The sequence below is a fragment of the Danio aesculapii genome, chromosome 4 (assembly GCF_903798145.1).
Source record: "Danio aesculapii chromosome 4, fDanAes4.1, whole genome shotgun sequence".
In the NCBI taxonomy this organism is placed as follows: domain Eukaryota; kingdom Metazoa; phylum Chordata; class Actinopteri; order Cypriniformes; family Danionidae; genus Danio; species Danio aesculapii.
In genome coordinates, this window is record NC_079438.1 from 31075676 (window position 1) to 31099784 (window position 24109).

The window sequence follows — 24109 nt, forward strand, 5'->3', positions numbered from 1 at the left end:
ATATATATATATATATATATACACACAAATAAATAATGATTATTAAAAAAATAGATAAATAGATGGTTGTCACACTGTTGCACTTTTTTGTATCATCATTAAGCTTGTTTATATTGTTGCTATTGGTGTGTGTGTGCACCATTGTATGCAATATTTGTATGCTTATAACCACCTCAGAGCATAGAGGGGGTCGTGGCTTACTAATGTTGTTATTTTAGGGGTCGCGGACATACCTGCCAACACTCCCGTTTTTCCGGGAGTCTCACGTATTTCAGACCCATCTCCCACCCACCTCCCGTATTGTTCTGTCTCCCGGAAATCTCCCGGAATTCCATCCATTAAAATTGTTGCATGTCTGCCGGTTTCCACCTCTGAATGAGCGAGTTCACGGAGAAACTCAAAACAGAGGAACATAAAAACCTACTGCCAGCTAGCTTTTCAGAATTTTTATTGCAGAGCAACACGAACAGCATGCAGAAGTATAAATGCATGACTACTTTTAAGGCAATCAGCGTGGGTCATGGCAATCACTCGATGCAGAGGTATAAATGAGTCTTTACACATACCACTTGTATGTCAATGTAAAAAAAAATCATTAGTTTAGTTTAGTCAAAAATGTTTACACGAACTACACAAGTGGTCATATAGCGAGCTGCGTTTAAAATATTCCTGTGTAACAAAAAAATGCTTTGAACAACAAAATCATAATTTATAGTAAATGACCAAAAGCACAAATGCTCTTTATCCTGCTCTTCTTCCTTCTCTCCGAACATGTTTTTGCTACTAAAAATGAATTAATTCAAAATGAGTTATTCTGTTTTGGAACTGACAGCGATGAGCACAGTTGCATTTAGAAGTTGAAGTTTTTTTAACATGTTGAGGCATCTCAATCCGCACGTCTGTCGCACACGTCTGTCAAACGTGTGTTTAATGTAGCGTATAGGAATGGGAAAAGGTGTTCTGTGTGAATAAGCTTCTAAGTGGCCGATCACACTTGTTGACAAGAAAAACAGAAGTGCAGTTAGCGTTTTTTTGTCGACTGAATCTGCAGCATATTGTGCAAGAGTGTTGCTGTTGATGTTGGTATAATTTTAATATTTAATAATATAGTGAAATTCAAGAGTTGTGAGTCAATCAGCTCCGGATAAGTCAAAACAGCAACCACTTGTGTATCCTCCATCTTAAAAAGTCTTCATAGTTGTGTCTTGACAACACAAACACTGCAGTGTCACCTCAACGGAAACTCCACATCTGCTTTCTTTTGATTGGAGAATGAAATGGACACAACTGACATAATATGCTTTTTCTGCTCAAAGTTGACTTTTTTTCATCTGCGAGCGCACTGCACGAAGTGGCAAAAACGCAAGGCGCAGCGGCCAGTTAAAACACGAGGCATGCAGGAAGCATAAGCAGTGCGCAAAACGCTTGCAGACGTTAGGAAATCATTCAAAAAAGGCACCTCTCAGTGCAAAAAGCACATTTGGTGTGATCTGCCCCTATGGGTGTACGGCCTCAAAACTAACCTAGAGTGCCATCTGCTCAAAACTAAGCTCAGAGAGATTATTGCAGAAAAAAACACAATGCATTCCAAAAACTGAAGAATCGATCGGTGAATTGCAATATATTGTTTTATCTTTCCGGCTCTTCTACTACTACTACAATATTTTGTTTTTGTTCACATTAATGATATTCACATATTTACATATATTAACATATTTTCAATGAATAGTGCACAACATCAAATAAATACCACAAAGCAAGTGTCCATGATTTCTAATTTGTCGCTATATAGACAACTTTTCTGGCGTGGTCAGTTTGCTCGGTAGCTCACTTTGTAAAGAGTTGTACTTGTGATGGAGAGTGCTCGGGTTCAAGTCTGGTAAAGCATGGTTCCACAAAAGAGATAAAAGCAATGTAAAATAAAGGTGAACAGGTTACAGTGCGCTTTTCTCCTACGTTTGCTTTTGAAAACACTATTGGTTGGGTTTAGGTCAGTGGTTTGCATGGTGATCTGTACAACAAGCCCCGCCTCCTCTATATCATGTATAAGAAGGACGTTTATCTCAAACATATAGCAAAATGTACCTTAAGAAATATATTTAAGTTTCACACAATGTAAAAATTAATGCAGAATAAAGGTAAACATTTGTAGTCGCAATGACTTTCCTCTTGTTTGCTATTGAAAACATTATCAGTTTATATACGTGGTCTATAAAAAATAAATATCAAATAACATGTTTAAAAATAGTTTTAATTAATTTTATTAAGCTATTTATTTAAATAAAATAAATAACATGACAAGCTGAATTGGTAAATGATTGATTATTTATTGATTAATTTGTTGTTCTTGGTGATGACATTTTAAAGGTACACTGAGCAATATTTGTAAGGCACTATTAACCACATTGTCAGACTGAGTCCCAAAACGCTTTGAAGCCAATCAGCAGTAACGGGCGTGACTAACCAAATTTGATAAATCAAAAAAGGGCGTGGTCTTGTTGAGTGTTTGTTTTGATGCAATTTGCATAAAGAAAATGAGATCTACAAACAGGAAACAAACTCTAATTTAGGAAATTAACCCTAATGTTGGAAAAAATACAATATATTCAATTTTGTTGGCTTTGATTCTGTGAGAAACGCATTTTGTTCAGTTAATTATTTTTATGTAATTTTTAACAATGTTAATACAAATACAGTTTTAGAGTTTTAGCAACCAAAAAAAAAGAACACACAGCTTAATATAATGTATATCTGTAATATACTTTGAAAACATGAAAATAGCCATAGGAGCTGGCATGGCATTTAATACAAACAAACAAACAACCCAACAAAAGTTTGCTTAGTGCTCATTCAAGCATTTTCTTTTCAAGTTCGCTTTGAAATGCTAATGACCTTACAAATTTGATATCTTCACTTTACTTGGTTTAGTTATATTGCATTATTTGCATTTAGCATTATTTTATTTAAAGAGCAATTAAGATTTATTCTTCTTATTATTATTGTTTTTATTTCAGCTCAGTACCTTATAATCACTTTGTTAGTTTACTTCAGTTTAAACACATGTAGTTTAGTTCTTAGAAATCAAAACTTGGGATTCAGAAACAACGGAGTCTGCACCAAAGCAGAAGTTCGCAGTTTTTTTTTTGAACAAAGTTTATTCCTTTCTGTCCAGAAATGTGTCATCTGGCTTCGGGTGTACCTGCCTCATGACGCAATTCATATGAAAGAGAAAGAAGAATTTATAATGCAATCAATGAAATCCAGCAGTGCAGTTATTCTAAGACCCCCAGAGAAAGTGTCTACTGTACACTCCCCAGGCTCCTGAACTACATATCATCATCTTCATGCAGCCTGCGCAAATACAGTGAAGTATCTCTTTACAAGAGCTGCATTACTTTATGCTTCTACGCCACGTGCTGCAGTGCCCTTTATATGACTTACCGGTGCCAGTCATGAATCTACATTCCGAGATTTAGTGTCAAACTAAACCTTTACAGCTGAAAATAAAGACATTTCATGGTTATGAGTGTGCCATTGTTTTAAGACTGTGTGTGTGTGTTTACAGCTATGGAAAAAAATAAAGGGACCACTAGAAAACTCAGTTTTTCTGGATTCATTAGTTATAGATTTGAGTATAATGCTAAATATATTAAATTATTATTATTATTTTTTTTTTCAACATTTTTCACAAAAAAATACAATAGAAAACCATTTTGTGTTGCTATTTTGTTGTCTTGAAATGCATACAAACACATCTGTAAACATGGAACCTTTTGGTTATTTTATGCCAAATCAATGCTTTAAATGACAACATTTTTATTTTAAATTAGATCAAAATGTCCTAAAACTGCATTTTAGGACATTTTACTGCATTTTGTTGCCTTGTACTTGTACATGTGTAATGACAATAAAGTTGAATCTCATCTAATCTAAAAAGAAAAAGAAATTCATAAGAATAAAACAGAACCTACATTTTCAAGCAGGCTCTTGTTTTTTTTTTTACAAAGCTGTATTAAATAAATAAATAAATTATTAAATGAATAAATAAATACATAAATAAATAATGGATAAGTAAATGGATAAATAAATAAATATATGGGTGGTTTAATGAATGAATAAAGGCATAAATAAAGGCAAATAAATAAATAAATAAATAAATAAATAAATGGATGGATGGTTAAATAAATAAAAATATGAATGGTTCAATAAATAAATAAACAAATAAATAAATAAATAGATGGTTGAATGGATGAATGAGTGAATAAATGAATGAATAAATAAATAAATAAATAAATAATAGTAATAATAAAAAAATAATAATAATAATAATACAAACAAATATGGATAAATGGTTTAATGAATGCAATAAATAAATAAATAAAAAGATAAATAAATGGTTGAATAAATAAATAAATGGATAAATAAATAAATAAATAAATAAATAAATGGATAAATAAATAAGCAAACAAACAAACAAATAAATAAATAAAAAGATAAATAACTGGTTGAATAAATAAATAAATAAATAAATAAATAAATAAATAAATGGATAAATATATTAATAAATAAATGGATAAACAAATAAATAAATAAATAAAAGGATGGTTGAATGAATGAATGAATGAATGAATGAATGAATGAATGAAGGAATGAATGGATAAATAAATGGATAAATAAATAAATAAATAAATAAATAAATAAATAAATAAATAAATATTTTAATACAATAAGTGCATGCTGAATAAAGTATTAATGACTATTAAAATTTATGCATATTAAATTTCTCATATGCATATGTTTGACATAAGAATGTTCTACTCTTCTGTGTTTAGGACACCTAATGTCCAAATAAAAAGCAACCTCTAATGATTTTCAATATTCAGTGTATATTTTGTATATTGAAATTAAATCGTGCATATGTTCTCCTTTTTTTGGTCTTAGAATATGTTTTATGCTAATTACTGCAGTATTCAAATGTCAAGTGAAAACTGCGTTCTGACCCACGAATTTTACATTTTACTTCTAATGTTAAGCACCGTGTATGACTGACAGCTCTCATGTTCCCAGGAGAATGGAGTGTCATTCATTTCTCTGCCTCGGTCTGTCCGTCTATCTCTTTTCTCTCTTTTTAAATAAACTCTCACATGAGCTATTGAAATCCTGTATGAAGTGACTGTATCCATTTGGGCTAGCTGTAGCATTTTTTTCTAGGAATTATAGAGCACATACTGCCAGCGTTCGTCTATTCAGGGTCCCGCGTTCAATGTGTGAAGCACACAATAGACCACTAGACAACACAAAGATGTACAGGCTTCGAAAAAAGCCATTGTAATCTATAGGAGACTTGGTGGTTTTCGTAAAAGAACACATAATAGCCAGCGCGAGTGTAATTCTTTGACTTGTACTGGAGAACTGAGATAGGAGCATTTTTAAAGGAATTATTCATACATATTCTGTCATCGTTTTACTCTGCTACATTGCTCCAAATCTATGACCTTTTCTTTTTTTGTATTTTCGTAGGAGGAGGCTTTTTCTATGCACATAAAAAAAGAGTCATGTGGACTACTTTTGTGATACTTTCACACTGTGTATTTGCTCTTTTCAGCCTTATTCCCTATTACTTTTTTTTTAACAGACATGTATATTTTAGAACATCTCTTTTTGAGATTACACTATAGATTAAGCGCGTGTCCGAAATACGGTTGTCATTTGTATTGAGTATCGAAAGTATAGAGTTCGGTACTAATCGGTACTGAAATTTTAAAATCATTAATTTTCCGATAACGTTTGAGCACAGAAATGACTGTGATTGGCCGTGAAGGTCATCAGTTTACCACTTTTAACCGCTGTTCACCAAGTGAAAACACAGATTAACAAACAGAAACATTTGAAAGCCATGTAGATCAGTCGATCCATCAGCGGATTGGTATATCAGCTCAAAGACAGACCAACTGATCGACATGGCTTTCAAACACTTGTGTCCGTGAATCTGCGTTTGCACTGAACAGCGGTGAAGAGTGGGAAACCAATGACCTCATGACCAAATCACTCTGTCGTTTCTGTTAAGCACTTAAATGTTTGTGGAAAATGGACATTTTTAAAATTTCACTACAGATTGATACCAAACTCGATACTTTTGACAGCACTAGTATGAAATATTCCATATAGTATGCAAAAAACAGTATGTGAGTCAAGTGGTATGTCCGAATTCATAGTATTTGGAAAACAGTATGTGATATCGTAGTACAAGACGGTACAAGAAAAGTACTTTGGCCAAGATTTTTGTAGTGCACATTAGGGGTATATCGATACACTAAAGGCTATGGTTCGGTTCATGGTATTGGACCACTGTACGGTTCAGTTCGTTTCAGGGTGCCAAGTAGGCAGGGCTTCACACTGCAAAAAAGAAAATTGAGTATAAGTCATAGCAGCAAATGATTTTATGTTACTTCAACTCATTTTAAATCAGGTTTTAACTAAATATTATTAGTTGTACAAAGTTTAACTTAATATGTTTAAACAATTCACCTGATGTTGAGTTGAGATGAGTAGAAAAGTTCTTTTGATTCAACTAAATAATTTTTGGCAGCAGGAATTTTGTTTTAATTTTACAGTTCAATGTTGTGAAAAACTAAATTCACTTTTGAAAGCACATGACCTTTTGAGCGAGGTACGTTATTTCGCTATAAGCGAAAATTCATGATGTGACGCAACTGACATGGGTAGGTTATGTGATAATTACCCCTTTCACACAATGATACCTCTAAATATCCAGAAAATTAACAGAACAACTTTACCGGTAAAAAAAAAAAAGCTGTTTACACAGACGAGAACATTCCGAAATTTTTCCGGAAAAGACCATTCACACATCCATTTCAAAATACCGGTAAATTCTGACATCCTCGACCAGAAATGACCTCGAAACAGCTGCACTTGTGTTTGTAAACAAAGAAGTGATCTGGCTTTTGTTGATGGTACGTAATATGTGTGTGTGCTGGTACTCACCGGCTGCTTCGCGTGCATACGCATCAAGCAACTTAGGAAGAGCTTGAAAGTCAACAAACAGCGGTTCATCATAAGCTATTTATCGATAATTTTTTCCACAGTTGCATTCAGAAGGAACATAGAAACGCTGTCTGACTAACATCTAGCAGCTAAATGTGTCTGGATGTTCTGATTGACTGGAGTAAATGTGTCAAGTCAGCACTTTCTAGACGTGAACGTGGTCTTTCCGGCAATTTCCCTTCTGCGTTCACAGAGCAGCATTCCGGCAAATTACCGGTAATGTTACAACTTCTCTTTCAAGAAAATTGCCAGAATGAATTTACCAGTATTTTCAAAAAGGGCCTGTTCACACATGATCCCTCTTCGGAAAATTGCCGGTAATTTTCTGGAAAGGTCTGTATGTGTGAAAGGGGCTATTCTTAAATGGCAGATGTAGTGCATGTGAATTTCATTCAGACTATAGAGAACAATTTCAAATTATTCGCATTTAAACAGCTTGTGCTAGGGGTATATTTATGGCTCTTAAAAAAATCTAATAAAAAGCCTTGAATGCTATTTCACACTGTATATTGTATATTACCTGACAGAAGTCTTGTTGTCATTCCCAGTTGTAAGAACAACAAATAATAACTTGACTTCTAGTTGATAAAAAGTGCCAGAAGGTCGATTTTTCTGATGAATCATCTGTTGAACTGGATAATCATCACAAATACTGCAGAAGACCTATTGGATCCCACATGGACCTAAGATTCTCTCTGAAATCAGTCAAGTTTGGTGAAGGAAAAATCATGGTTTGGAGTTACATTCAGTATGGTGGCGTGTGAGAGATCTGCAGATTGGATGACAACATCAACAGTCTGCGGTATCAAGACATTTGTGCTGCCCATTACTCATCAAAATTCCTGAAAGCAAAGAACGTCAAGGTGCTCCAGAATTGGCCAGCCCAGTCACCACATATGAACATTATTGAGCATGTCAAGGGTACGATGAAGGAGGAGGCATTAAAGATAAATCCAAAGAATCTTGATGAACTCGCATGCAAGAACGCTTTCTTTGTCATTCCAGATGACTTTATTAATTAGTTAATTAATGACTTTATTAATTAGTAATTAGACTTTATTAATTAAGTTATTTGAGTCATTGCAGAGATGTATGGATGCAGTTGTCCAAGCTTATGGAATTCATACACAATATTAATTCTTTTTTCACTGCACCATGACTTTATATTCTATAACAGGGGTGCCCAAACACAGTCCTGGAGGGCCGGTGTTCTGCATATTTTAGTTCCAATCCCAATCAAACACACCTGAACCACCTAATCAAGTTCTTACTAGATTTACTAGAAATGTCCAGGCAGGTGTGTTGAAGGAAGTTGGAGCTAAACTATGCAGGACACCGGCCCTCCAGGACCGAGTTTGGGCACCCCTGTTCTATACTGTACTCTATTTCTGTTAAGTTACAAGATTTATGTCTAGGCAGTCAGACCTTTCTGTAATTAAAAATCAAGCCATGCTCATAATTTTTTTTGGTAAAATAAGCATAATCTAGAGGACTTTTCCTTTCATATAAGCCACTTCTGATACCAAAAGATCAACTAGAGGTCAAGTTATTATTTGTTATTCCTAAAACTTGGATAGGCGACAAGACTTTTGTCAGGTAGTGTACAGTTGTTTGCTAAACTTCAGATCATCAGTTCATCCTGTGATGAAACAGATCAATTGTTTAGTCACACATTCTTTTATTAATTTTCCAAACTTCTAAAACACATTTTGCAAGTTGGAAATTGCTATTGGGATAAGCTAATTTATTCAAAAAATGTTGTCTGTCTTAAAAAATCAATAACAGTGATATTATCTTTATAGACAAGAATGTGTTGAGTTTTATGAAATGAGAGTCTAAGGTAAAGCTCCATTTTTTTTTTTTTTTTTTGTGTACAGTTTTAATTATTTCTTATTTCTCTTTCTCTCTCTCTCTCTCTCTCTCTCTCTCTCTCTCTCTCTCTCTCTCTCTCTCTCTCTCTCTCTCTCTCTATATATATATATATATATATATATATATATATATATAGATATATATATATAGATATATATAGATATATATCTTTTGTGTTTTGTAACACACTTCTGAATTATATTGCATGGGTAAGGAGTTATCACAAGCTAATGCTCTTTAGTTGTGCTTTCTTACAATCAGCATTTAGTAAAAATACAAATATTTAAATTGTTACCAACCGGAATAGTTAAATACTGATGAGGTCTTAAAATTTATGGAAAGAGTTTTAAAAAAGATTTCAAATTTAACTCGATGATATACCCTGTCCTCAGACAACGTAATAATTTAAATACAATTCAAATTATGTAATTAGTATACATAATTAATGACTTTATGAAACTAACTCACCCAGCATTGGGTATTAAATGATCCTATAATAATAATATACATGTTAGTGTCATATATTGTGAAACTCATTTAGCTGGCAGCCCGTATGCGTTTTTCCCAAGCAACTGTCTGGACGATCACAACCTCTTTTAAGGTCACCGTCTCCAGAGGGACAAAGACAGCAACAATGAGTTGATGAAATAGTGAATGCCTAATCCCCCCTACCTCCCCCCCATTGTGAGATTAATGCCACGTGGAGGAAATATAACAGATAGTTTAATTAAGTGCCAGGGCACAAGATTCATCGACTAATTTCTGCGGCTGACAGCGCAAATGAGGGTTCAAAGGTGCGGGCCGAGGAGACACCCTTGAGTGGCTCTGTGTTTAATGAATTGAGCGCTTTCCCTATAAAGTTCCTGCGTAAAAGCAGCATGCGCATTAAAGCCAGCCTTCAATGTGTCAGGACGGCCCAGCGTCCTCATATACTACACCCGCAGACCTGCCCGGAGAGAACACACACACTCATGCCCTCTGTGCTTACACTTTTGTCCGCGCAGGTATTGCACGAGTGTCACAAAGATCAGCAGAAACGCATTCATTAAGCCGGAAATGGTGATGTATTGCTTAATGAAGACTTTGGAATTACCCGGATTACTGCATGACTGACCCCTAAAATGAGATTCAGAGATGATTCAGCCCTAAAATGATTATTCTGTCATCATTTACTAACCTTCATGTTTTTTTGTGCTTTTTTTTCCAACTCTGTTTTGACTTTCAGCTGTAAAAATGAAAAAAAAGAGTAGTTTTGAAGTATGTTTAGGCTGCTCTTGTTGCTGTAGTGAAAAGAGAATGTAAAGTAGAATTGTCTTCATTTGCTAACCTTTCTTTTTTTTTTAGGCCTGTATGACGACTTTTCAGCCATAAAAGTGAGAGTAGTTTTGAAGTATGTTTAGGCTGCACTTTTTGCTGTAGTGAAAAGTGAATGGAATGTAGAATTGTCTTCATTTACTAACCTTCCAGTTTTTATGTTTTTTTTTCCCAAGTTTGTATGACAACTTTTCACCCGTAAATGTGAAAAAGAGTAGTTTTTAAGTATGTTCAGGCTGCACTTGTTGCTGTTGTGAAAAGTGAACGAAATGTAGAATAGTCTTCATTTACTAACCTTTCTGTTATTTTTCTTGCCTCTATGATAACTTTTCAGCTGTAAAAGGGAAAAAGAGTAGTTTTGAAATATGTTCAAGCTACTCTTTTTGCTGTAGTGAAACGCAAATGGAAAGTATAATTGTCTTTATTTACTAATCTTTCTGTTTCTGTCTTTTCTTTTTTTAAACCTGTATGATGACTTTTCATCTGTAAAAGTGTAGAGTAGTTTTGATGTATGTTCAGGCTGCTCTTTTTGCTGAATTGAAAAGTGAATGGAAAGTAGAATTGTCTTTATTTACCAACCTTCCAGTTTTTATGCTTTTTCCAAGCTTGTATGATGACTTCAGCTGTAAAAATCAAAAAGAGTAGTTTTGAAATATGTTCAGGCTGCTCTTGTTGTTGTAGTGAAAAGCAAACATTTACTAACCTTCATGATTTCAAGCTTTTATATTGACTTTTCAGCCGTAAAAGTAAAAAAAAAGTGTACTTTTGAAATATGTTCAGGCTGTTTCTTTTTTTTGTAGGGAAAAGCGAATAGAGAGTATAATTGTTACTTTTTTAATTTAATTTATATGCTTGTTTTAATTAATATATTTATTAAGGTGCTTATCTACTGACTGCATGTTTTGATCTTTATTTATGTGTTAAGTGTTCAAAATACCCTACAACATACTGCCTGTAAATGTATTTTTACTGGCAATAATAATGAATGATGTGCAAATAATCAAGCATATTCATATTTTAATTGTATTTACATATTTTTGCATGGCGGTCATCATAACAAGACAGTAATTTATTAGCTTCAGTCTTCGTTTTGCACTGACAAAGAAACCTCCAGCTCTGATATCAGAAAGGTTCAAAAAAATGCTTTCCTCAGAAGGCTCGTGTTGTATTCATGGCACATTTCGTCTGTTGTATGAATTTTTCTAGCAACCTCTGATTTAAAATTTAGATTTATCTTTGATGTCAAATAAAATGTATGCACATTACACTGCAGCCTGTTGTCAAGGCCTTGAGAAATGACTAATCCACATTCAGCGCATTACGATCGCTGCCACCAACCCTTGAAATATGCAATACTGATACGAAATGAGAAATATTTGGTATTAAAGTGCTTTTTCACTCTTTTAAGGCTCTGCTGGGACTCTTTGTCCATTTTAAAAGTCCAATTTGCCTCACTGAGATTTATTCACGTTAGCACTCTTGGGTTCGCCAATGCACGCTTATGCAGTGCTTATTGAAAGCACAGTTTGCTCATGGAATTCAAATGCTGCAGGGTCCTGTTTGTAGGCTATTTGCATTATTAAACATGATTAGTGCATTGTTAATTATTGCATGTTAAATATGGATTAATAGAGATGAAGTAATCATGTTTTTCTAGAGTATTTTCTTGTTTGAACTTACCAGTGGTCATTGATGAAACCATTTATTTGTTATATATACATTTCATGAATAAACCATTTATTTATTTATCCTTTATAAGAAAGGCAAGTTACAAAATTGTTATGTAAAATTGAATTGAATGCAGAACAACTGAAAAATTTCCACTAACTTGGCAGCTTTGACTGAACTAAGGATATGTACAACTGGCTCTCTATAAGTGGAAAAGGGTGAGAATGATGACTTTCAGGGGAAAAAAGAAAAAATTCAAATAAGTTTACATCTGAAATATAGTTTACTATCTGGTAAAATACTGGTTAAAATAAGTTATTTGAAGAGTGTTTGTTGCCAAGCTGTTTTGAAACTGAAATAAATAGTCTACAGTTATATGTAATTAGCAATTTTGATGTAAATTCCGGTGAAAAAGTGTGTGTGTTTGTGTGTATAAATATTGAACATATTCTTTTTCTTAGAAAACATATATTTCTGAAGGTGCCGTTGGCTTGACATTTTCCCAAGATGTTGGTAACAACCAAACAAATACATACATGCAAAGAAAACAAACCTAATTAGTTTACAAATTAAGTTATGCGTAGTAAAATAAAACGACACAGGGAAAAGTATTGAACACATGAAGAAAGAGGTGGAGAAAGGCAGGGAAAGCCCAGACAGTGTAATTTAATATTATCTTCTTCAGTTTAACATCTACATTAGCAGGAGGATGAAGATGAAACCAGGGTGGACATTTCAGCAAGACAATGATCCAAAACACCAAAACACAGCTAAGGAAAGTCTCAAATGCTTTCAGAGAAAGAAAATGAAGCTGTAGAATGGCCCAGCCATACCCTGACTTGAATCCAATAGAAAATACCAATTAAAGATCAGTTTGGATAGATAAAACCCACAGAACCATCAAGATTTTTTACATTCTCTTAAAGTCTGTGAGAAACTCACACCTGAGCAATGCATGTGACTTCTTTCTCCATATGAGAGTTGTCTTTAAGCTCCCATCACCAAAAGCTTTTTATATAAAGTATTAAATACATTTCTGTAGTTCAGTATTTCTCCTTGTGTTTTTAATGTTTTATTACATTTGATTGTTACCTGATATGATCAAAACAATAGAAAAAAAAAACAATAGATGAAAAAACCAAAACAGCAACATTGAAACAATTATTGACCACTTCTAATAGCCTAATTCTGTTGGAAAACTTGTATTTTTGAAACAAATTTGATTTTGGTATAATTTGTATCTTTATTTTAATTTATTTTTTGTAGGTCAGTTATTTACAAAACAAACAAAAAGAACAAATTTTAGGTGAAGTGACATGCAAATAATACTTTTTTGAATAATATGGACTTATGAATTCAAGACCTATTTTAACATGTAAAATATAGTATTTCTGACAGTTTTCTTTATAATTTAACAGTATCGCAATACTACTTGGTATCATGATACTTCAGCTGGCATAGTATCATAAGATGAACTAATGGTATCGCGACAGCCCTAATATATATAATTAATTTAATATCACTTGAGATTGTATGTATATAATAATAATAATAATCTTGTGTATATATATATATATATATATATATATATATATATATATATATATATATATATATATATATATATATATATATATATATATATATATATATATATATATATATATATATATATATATATGTACATTTTTGTTATCTAATTAAAATGTTTCATATTAAGTCTGAAATCACATCCGTGACCTTTGACAATCCGCAAACACATGCGAATGGTGGGATCTTGAGCGAGACAGAACTTTAATGCATCTATGAATTTCTAGGAGACAGTAAAGATTACAAATTTTTTTATATTTGAACATTTGTGTCCTTGTTGTTTACTGATCGTTTACGCATTTGGTTATTTGAGGGGAAAAGAGGGATAGTAACAGTTTTGTTAATAATTCAGTCATTTCACAATGAATAAACCCATTCTATCACCTTTGTATGTGACTTTCTGTCTAATAAAAAAACTTTTCTTTTCTCAGAGGAGCTTCGGAAGTTGAGCTGGTCTGGAATTCCGCGGCAGGTGCGCCCGATCACATGGAAACTACTCTCAGTAAGTAGAGCAATCTCAGCACACAGTCAAGTCCTTCTCGAAACGGTCAAGCTCATTAGAGAACCGCAGCACACATTCATTACAAGATGAATCAAAGAATACATAATGCATTCTACATAAATGCACATTTATAAGTAATTAGGCCTCCTACTAATGACTTCTAAGAGGTCCAGTCAGCTGAAAACTAATGGTACATTACAGTGGTAGAGCAAAATCTGAAACCGTGAACTCAATTCTCTATTGGGTCAAATATATTTGCTTCCTTTGAATACATTTTGAAACAAATAATGCTGGGATAACATGAAGTTCCTAATACACTTTTTTTTTTACTTTAAAGGAACACTCCACTTATTTTGGAAATAGGCTCATTTTAAATCCCCTAGTCTTATACAGATGAGTTTGACCTTTTTTCAATCCTTTCAGCTGTTCTCTGGTTTGGCTGGAGCACTTTTAGCTTAGCTTAGCATAAATCATTACATTGGATTAGACCATCTCGTTACAAAAAATAAGTGTTTAGGTAATTTTCGTTTCCGTACCATGTAATCATACTACACAGCATCTGAAAATAGTCCCTAGCTTGGTAATTAGGTAAGAGCGCAGTGTGATATCATTGTGCTTCTGCAGCCATGGTACAACAGAAAAGTTCCTAGTTTGTACATTAGGATTTATTACGTTAGTTCCTATACATCTCAGCCTAGAAAATGACAATATCTCATGTGGTTGATCCGTTGTTGTTAGTACACACCGTAAATACAGAAGGCTCAAGCTTTAAATAGCAAAATTATCAAATCTCTTTTTTTTTTATTTTTGGAACGTGATGCTAACGGTCTAATCTGAATCATTGTTTTATGCTAAGCTAAGATAAAAGTGCTCCCGCCAGATATGGCGATTGGCTGAATGAATTAAAAAATGGTAACACTCAACTGTGGGGGAGTTGTAAAATAAGACCACCCCCCCCCCCAAAAAAAAAAATAAATAAATAAATAGGTAAAACAGAGTATTCCTTTAACTTCACAAACAGGATTTAAAAGATGTATAATTGTAATAATTATTGGTTAATGGAAATGTCCCTCATAATGAGATACTTCGTGAGTATTAAATAAATAAATCAGGGTTTCTGCAGGGTCTTAATACGTCTTAAAATGTCTTAAATTTACTGAAATATTGTGTTGTAGGTCTTAAATCTTTTTTAAACGGGTCTTAATTTTTTTTGTTCATGTATTGCTACCAAATCTGGCCAAAACCCATACATACAAAACCCTTACTGCTGAGGACATTGACCTGGACAGAATGTTGTGCAAAGATGTAGTTTATTATAGTTTTTAAAACTTTTAAAACATTTGTTAATTTTTTTTAAAAGTTATTTAAAAGAAGGTTTATGCTGGAAAAAAAGGGTATGGATACAAGTAGAGCTTGCTAGTTTATACACAATGTTTAAAATATTTAGCTAAGAAGTAAAATCAACAATATTTTAATGTTTTTATTATTAATGTGTTATTTTATTATTAAATGTATTAAATTATAATATTTTTTTTTATATGGAAAATAGAAATCTTTTCCATCTTTGCCATTTGAAATATTCCTTAGGATTTAGCCCTTTAGGGTCTAAAATTTTATTCATAATGATCTTAAAAAGTCCTAAATTTAACTCTGTGAAACCTGCAGAAACCCTGATAAATACACTTGGGTTTAAATAACGAATTTAGAAGTTATATAAAGATAAAGATATGAATTACTTATCAACTCATTCTAAATGTGAGTTTATTGATCATATTCCATGTGCATTCAAGTAATACTGTGGCATTTGCAAACCTCATCACTCAGTTTAGTGATATAGTCAAGTTTACATCTGTGTGCCATTTAATAAGCATCTTGTTATTTAGGAAACATCTACTACTGCAAGCTAACCTTTACGTGAGTGTTGTTGCAATGACTTTGAGTTCGTAATCTAGTTTTCAAAAATATTTTCGAAGTCATAGAATGCAGTCTATTCTTTAGCATTGTTCTTATACTGTGAAGATCTTCGCCAAGACAATAGCTGACCTGAAAGAGATCTAAATTAGACAAATACTCTGCTGACACTGCAGCACATTCTATTACTCAGTTGCATTCTGATACAGTCTTAATACAAATGAAATGAGGATTTGCCTAGCTATAAGCATTTCCAGCCACATACTTGGAATGTTTTGGGACTTGACCTGTTCTGTCTTGTCAGTATTGTGGTCTGTTTAATTTAAACTGTGCTTACTTAAAGGAACACTCCCTTTTTATTTAATTACATTACGCAGTGCTGTTACCTAGTTACAAAGATGGGGACTATTTTCAGGTGCTGCAAAATACCATTGTGCCTGCTGCAGGCGTGATATGACTACCAAGTTCTTTAATTATTACACCTCAATGGGAGTAGTTTTTTTTATTCGTATCGACCTAGAATTTTCCGTCAATCTTAGTACATGATGTTATTACAGAAGTGTCAAGCTTTAAATAGGAATATTATCTAAACTTTATTATTATTTTTTTTGTGCAATATGCTACGGGTTTAATCTGATTCAATTATTTATGCTAAGCTAAGCTAAAAGTGCTCCTACCATATCTGGAAGTTGACTAAAGTGATTACCAAATGGTTAAGAAATCTGTTTAAATTTGTAAAATGAGCCTATTAAAAAAAAAAAAAAAAAAATGGACTGTTCCTTTAAACACAAGCCTTATTGTAGATGCCAAAATAGCATATTACAGAGTTATGATACTATTGTCGTTATGTTGTCATATGTTCTTCTGTAGCTGTTTCATTGTAAATAAACAGTTAAATGATCAGTAATATGTTTTATTTATATTTATTCTTATTATTAATGTTTACAAAAAATAAATAAATATTATACATTAGCAGCAAATAAATTAGCACACAGTCCAGATAATTAACATTAATAGCTATTATAAAGAAATAGAATCAAGTTATTAAATCTCATTAATCTTTTCTTCACTGTATAACTTACACATTCTGATTAAAGAGCAATGAATGAATCTCATTTATTTGTATTTTTTGTTTGATTAAATTAAAAAACAGAGGTGTCACTAAAAATGCACACATCTAACGTTATAATAAAAACATTCGATTGCTTTACTAACTTTTTATGCTCATTTAGGACGAAATTAGTTGTGTTTAAAAAAAAAAAAAACACCAAGATCGACATGTTTATAAGTTGTTATTATTATGTGTATACGTCTGTTTAAACACGCACGCAAAACCCAGACTTTCACTCTGCTTCACATCGCATGTACAGAATCCGTTTGGGAAACAGCGTCTGTTTGTCACAATGGAGTGCGTCAGCTGACAGTCACGCACTGCTACATTACCTTTTTTGTGGGTTGCATAAGAAGGGTGACTGCACCTGTAATAAAAAGGAAAGGAAATCCCGCCGTTTTTATATTTATTTTTATATTATATTTGTTTTTATGCCTTAATAAAACGAAAGCACAGAACAGACTCACATTTAAGAGCAAGGGGCATCTACTGGTTTAAAACTATATAAAAAAAAAAAAAAAAAAAAAATATATATATATATATATATATATATATATATATATATATATATATATATATATATATACATATACATATATATATATATATATATATATATATATATATATATATATATATATATATATATATATTGTTTTTTTTTTTTTTTTATATATAGTTTTATTAAGGCATGAAAACACTCTGAAATAAATATAAATTAATAATATATATATTATTACACATATATGTGTGTATTATTTTCAGATTTTTGTTGGTTTTATCTGACTTGTATACCACAGTACGATTTGCTTTTGAATGCAATTCTCTTGAAAAAAATGCCAGATGTTATGCAAATCTAGGAAAAAGAAATAATTCCAAATGTAAAATGGGTCAAATTTTTCATTTTTAAAAATGTTTTGGGGATTCAGCCTACATATGATACACACAAACTCAATTTGACAGTGGTCAAAATATCTCTCAAGGTGGTCTGAGTCGGAGAAGTGAAATTGGTGCCGTGACCCGGAAGGCGAGGCATGACTTTAGGGGGTTGACACTGGTTTAAATTCCACACGAGAAGTGTGAGAATGAGCATCTGCATATTAAAACTGTTTTAAAAACACATTTCCACTTCAATAAAGGATGATATCTATCAGGTATGTAACTGCTGTATAGCTTCCCCCAGGACAGGACTGGTGTGATGAAGGGGTTATGTGTGGTCCTACCCTCTGACACTCAGACAGGCGGCAGTGTGCCCTCCTGCCACACTGATAGATGATGTGCCAGTCTGAAGCAGGATGGAATGAAGCGAGATATTTGATATTCTGACCCCCTTCTTGGCTAGTGTGCGGTCACACACACACACACTCGCAGAAACATCCAATTCACCCGTGTGACCTTCATTTGCTTACGGCTACCTCATCTGTCATCTTGACTCAAACCTTGGACTGCAGTCCCACTCAATCAAACCCCATCGATCCGCGCTATTGAGCTCCTGCACAGGTGCACGCATTGTGAGTTCATATGTGTGTGTGTGTGTATTTGTGTTTGAGTGAGTGGAGAGCGAGCGCGAACAGCTGGAAAGCATCCTTTAACAAGAGTAATGACTGGCGGAGAGCGGCATCACTGTTTGAACGGGCGCTTTAATGCGTGATCAATTCTATGCATCCTGCTGACGTCTCACAAAAAGCCACCGAACCCCGCTTAGCACCTTCCTAAGAAGAAATAATTTCTCTTTTGTCAAGTAGCTGCTAGACGATAAAGATTTCACTATTAGTGTTTGCTAAGGCAAGGATTATTATTAGTATGGCTTGTACATTGGAGCAACTTTCTTGCAACACCCAAGAAATCACTTTACACGCAGCCTGCCAACCACTTAAATGGGGTTGTATAATGGCCTTTTTACAACATCTAAAGTAAGTCTTTTGTGTCTTCAGAATGTTTTAGGTCTTGATACCTTTCAGAAGAGTTATTAAACCCAGTTGAAAAATGTCAGTTTTGGTCAGAGGGAGATCAGGCTGTTTTGCGCCTGTGCCTTTAAATGCAAATGAGCTGGTTGCCCAGCTTTAAATGTCAAATAAACACAGCATAATGATGGGCAGATTCTGAAAGCCAGTCACAAATAGGGTGAATCAGAGAGTTTTCTAGTGGTTATTTGATGTAGTTGTTTTGGAGTTTTTTTCAGCCTTCTTGCAACGATGAATGAGCCAGACACAAATGCCATTACAACATTCACGCTCACAGCAAGTGTGACACCACCAAACTAATAAATATGCTGCTGTACAGACATCCATTATTACTAAGTTGCTGTAGAAAACAAACCTGATATAGCATCCTCAAACTATGACTCGCGTTATGTTGTGTACACCTTGAATCTGTGCTGATTCCAGCAATTATGAATAGATACATAGATTAAAAATTATAGTTTATTATACTGTAAAAAAATACAAAGTGTACAGCTATTTTAATCCTAGTTTCTTTGCAAATCCTGTCTTGTGGACATGAAAATATTAATACTCAGATGTGATAATGCACTCATGTCAATCCATACGGGTGAGTGGGGAAAAAATACTGGGATTTGGATCCTAGTTAAAGGTCAGGATATTTAAAAAAAGAGACTTTGTGTTTATATCAGTTAAATATGACTTCTACGTGAGATCTGCTTTCTTTATGTCTGTCTGTTGTCTGACGCAGCCGAGTGAGGAGATTAAGGCACGCAGAAAAGCACGTAGAAACGGTGGGCGGGGAGGACTAGCCTTAAAGCAAAGTATGACCAAACAGCCCCCCAGTGCAAAAATGTATAAAATAGAGTCTTATAAAAGGTATAATGAAACATCTGGTGGGTGTTTTGAGGTGAAACTTTACAGAAACATTCTGGAGACGCAGAACACTTATATTAAATCTGAAAAAAATGCCCTTTAAGTCAATGCAAAAATGTGAATAGTCATCATGCGGCGCGATACGTGCAAATGAGGCGGCCCGAATTATGCAATTCGTACAAATGAAGCGGCGCGAGTTGAGCGTTTTGCTCGATTGACGCGCTTAACACGCATATCGTGCGAATTGCTGGAGTTGGGAAATCGGAACTTTAGTGGATATTCGCGCCGCGTTAACCAATCACGAGCTTTGTCTTGCGCCTGTTGTTGCTGTTCCGGGGGAAAATCCTCCTGCCCACACCGGACGACAGTTCAGCATCTATTGTAAAATGAATTTGATGCATGAATGAAGTGAGTAAACTCAAAATGTTCACACGTTTACTTACGAGCCAATAACGAAATTTATTCACACGTTTCACATCTGGTGGAAAAAAGTTGATAAGGTTGATTGCGTATGATAGGTGCCATTAAACATCAGTCTGCAAAGGTCTATCTATCTATCTATCTATCTATCTATCTATCTATCTATCTATCTATCTATCTATCTATCTATCTATCTATCTATCTATCTCTCTCTCTCTCTCTCTCTCTCTCTCTCTCTCTGTCTCTCTGTCTCTCTCTCTCTCTCTCTCTCTCTCTCTCTCTCTCTCTCTCTCTCTCTCTCTCTCTCTCTCTCTCTCTCTCTCTCTCTCTCTCCCTCCCTCCCTCCCTCCCTCTCTCTCTATCTAGTAATATCTAGTAAAGTATTATCTACTGTCATCATTTTCGGAGCGCAAATTACCGGTTGTAAACTCTGTAAACGGAAGTTCTAAACAAAAGACCCTGGTCGCTATGGAGTGGCCAAGTAAAAGGTCTATAATTGTAATGAGTAGGGGTGTAAATCTACACTGGTCTCACGGTTTGATTCGGTTACGATTATCATGCCATTGATTCGGTTCAATTTGATATCTCTGTGCATTGACGATGCTTTCCAAACATAATTCGATTTTTTTTTTCTTCACAACGCAAGATTTTGTAAAATTAAAATCTATAATTATATTTATATATTATTTGTAATACAATTTTGTTCTTTAATACAGCAGTAAGATATTTGAACTGTACCCTTAATTTGACATGCTCAAAGAAAACACTCTTTCTGAATGTATCAAACAAAACTCCAATACATGTACAGAAGACAACATTAGCATTTATAGCAAATAAACTAATGTAAATATTATCCTGCTTGCTTTTTGAGCGCTGACAGGCGAGGTCTTACACCCCTATGATTGGTTATTGTCTTCACCTGCTCAACAGAAAGGGCTGTGATTGGCTTTAGAAATGAAAGCGCTGTTTACCATTGAGTCACGCGGGAAGAACAGCCGTGGTTACAGTCTGTATCCGCATAATACGTGGTTATCACAGGTAATCTGTAATAGACACAATGCAGACAACTTGCACCTCAGTCACGCTCGTGTCTTGATCCACAAGTATCGCTTTAACAGCCAAGAGGAGAGGAAAAGTAACTTCACAAACACGCCAGCGGGTCAAATGTCCAAAGTGAGAGGGAGGTAAAGATGGAGTTTAACAGCATTTCACCGTAGTAGTGAAATAGCGACTCGTGTGCTGTGCCGCCTTCATTGTAATAAGAGGGTTATTTTGTCGCCCTCGCCTCCTTCACTATAGTATTCTACTGCGACATCGCGCATAGGAGATAAATGACGTCAGTATTTAATAACCGGGTATGATCTGTTACTGAACCGATATCAATAATTTTGACACCCTTGGTAATGAGTAACGATGGAGCACATAAAAATCTATCGGAGTAAAAGTATTAAACTCATCGAAAATATGTACTGAAGTGAAAGTAGGAGAAAAAAACAATACTTCAGTAGAGAACAGATACTGCCTTTTAGTACTTAAGTACAGTAGTGAAGTAGTTCAACTTCGTTACTATACATCTCTGACTGGATCCGATTTTGTCTGAATGGATTGACAAAACACATCTTAAAACCAGGTGTGAACGAGGCCTAGAAGTCACCTAGAACACCTTAGCAATTGCAAAACAAACCAGCAGCAATGTGTTTTCACTGAGCCATAGTGTTTTAAAGACTAAATGTTTGCACCCTGACACAGTTTTTTTGTGTCAGAATTAGAATTAATTAGATCAGAAAAATATATATTTTACCGGTTTTTCATATCATTAAATAAATAAATACTTTAAAACATCTAATAAAAATGTTAATTTTCTACGGCAATTCATGGTTATTAACTGTAAATATTAAGGAACCTAACTGTTAACCAGGTTACATATTTTTACTATACCATTTTCATTATAATTTTTTTTTGCCAGTAATTTTTACAATGACCGATTTCCTAATGCTTGCCTAAAACCTCTTACAAATGCCTCGAGCACACTAACCATCACCTAGCAACCACCCTGAACCCTGTGTTTGCAGCTGGAAAAGGCTAGCAATCATCTATAAAAGCCATATCAATGTGGCAACCATTAGTTGTCAGCAGAACTAGTAGTTTCACAGCCTGCTTTGTCATCTCAGGGGAAATCCGGCTTTGGAATCTTCTCAGCTTCCTCCTTTTATTCGTTTTTTTTTTCTTGTGGTGACTGAAACTAGACGACTGAAAGCATGATCATAATCTGTCTGATCTCTTGACACAAACATTATGTCTACAACAACTCAAAAATTACCTTTTCTGCTTGTTCAAACTATTCATTTAAAATGAATTGACACAACACAATTCCAAAAAAAAAAATTGAGACAACTTAAAGGTGCAGTAGGGATTCTGTTGAAAGTCTCTTCACATTCCTATAGTAAAGATTAAAGTAAATGATCTAAATGTATTTATATGTATTTTTATATTCTGACTAAGGCATAACACTAAAAAGTATTCATCCAATTAAAATTGGTTGGGCCGATAATTCCCATAATTCTCATAGGTAGCCCAAACTGTCTGTCAACAAATGAATGTAGATTTGTACATCTTCGCACCCCTGTTGATGCAGACAGATCTGCCATTTGCCATGCATGCATGTTCACATGTACACAAGAGAGTAACAGTGGTAAAAACAAATGCTGAACCAAAACTTTTTTAAAATCCTGAATCAATATTGGTGTTATTGGAGTCACGCAAAGCTTATGTAGATTTTGTTGCTTTACAAATAGGGGATATGCACGAAGTGTTGTTCAGCCACTGAAATCTTCTGGCCAAAGCTTGATGCGACTATATTCAGTTTCATAATTATTTTTACACTGTCGTTAATGTAGATTTTAATTTAGTTTAATAACAAAACATCAGTAAATAGCGCTATTCCGCCTAGCCTGCTTTACTGAGGTGAAGTTGGTTTTATATTCACATTGGTTCATTTTTGAACAATGACAACCTGTGGTGCGCTCCCCATATTGTTTACCATGCTACTTTCAATATTTAGTCTGAAATAGCATGCAAGTATGGCTTAGTAATAAGTGTAAGTCCTGCACGCCGCCGGCCAACCACTAAACAAACATTGGTTGCTTTAGGACAAAGCACATGAGAGAGTGAGCCCAGCGGTCCTTGCATGCATGAAATATTGCAAATTATGATAAGTTTTGCTTGCTAGACAACTGAAAACGTGCTAGATATAATACAGTTTTTCATTTGTATTATAGTATTATAAAGTACTATAAAATTTTATAACTGGCGAATTGGATGAGTGGGTTGTCTAAAGGGTCAAGAAAAACCAAAACGCATTTTTTGAGATGTTGACAGTTATATATATGTCCCACGTTGCTAAAAGCACTATTAGGACACACACATTTCACTAAAAAGGGAAAATTTGTTGTTTTGCATTATTTCGAGCAAATTCGTTCTTCCGGTTTGAAAATAAATTTTGAAGCTGTGTCACCGCAATGAGATCATTGTGTAAATTCCAGTGTGGAGCCTGGATGTCTCTACTGGCAGGTACAATGTGAAATCTTTGGGTTTTATCATTAATTCATGAGAGACTTGATTCGAACCAATCAGCGCGCTCTATTGTGAGTCAGATGCAACTTAATTAATATGCATGATATTGCTTCAAAGACTTTTTACCTGTTACAGGGTTCAGAGAGATGCCACGTTGTGTTGCTAACTGTAATTAAAACAAGTGGAAATAGAAGAGTTGTTCGGAGACATGGGTCATCAGTGTTGCATTTATAAATGTGCTGAAATGAAGGTTTTGTTTTTATTCCA

The 24109-nt window shown here is 34.1% G+C and overlaps 1 protein-coding gene across 3 annotated transcripts in view; it reads left to right on the plus strand.

The window, feature by feature from the left end:
* Positions 1-24109, plus strand: part of tbc1d22a (TBC1 domain family, member 22a) — a 308060-nt gene that overhangs the window by 40067 nt on the left and 243884 nt on the right. For all 3 annotated transcript variants that reach the window (XM_056455444.1, XM_056455446.1, XM_056455445.1), the window contains exon 5: positions 13941-14011. In XM_056455444.1, coding sequence (XP_056311419.1) covers positions 13941-14011 — 71 coding nt within the window. The remainder of the gene's footprint in view (positions 1-13940; positions 14012-24109) is intronic.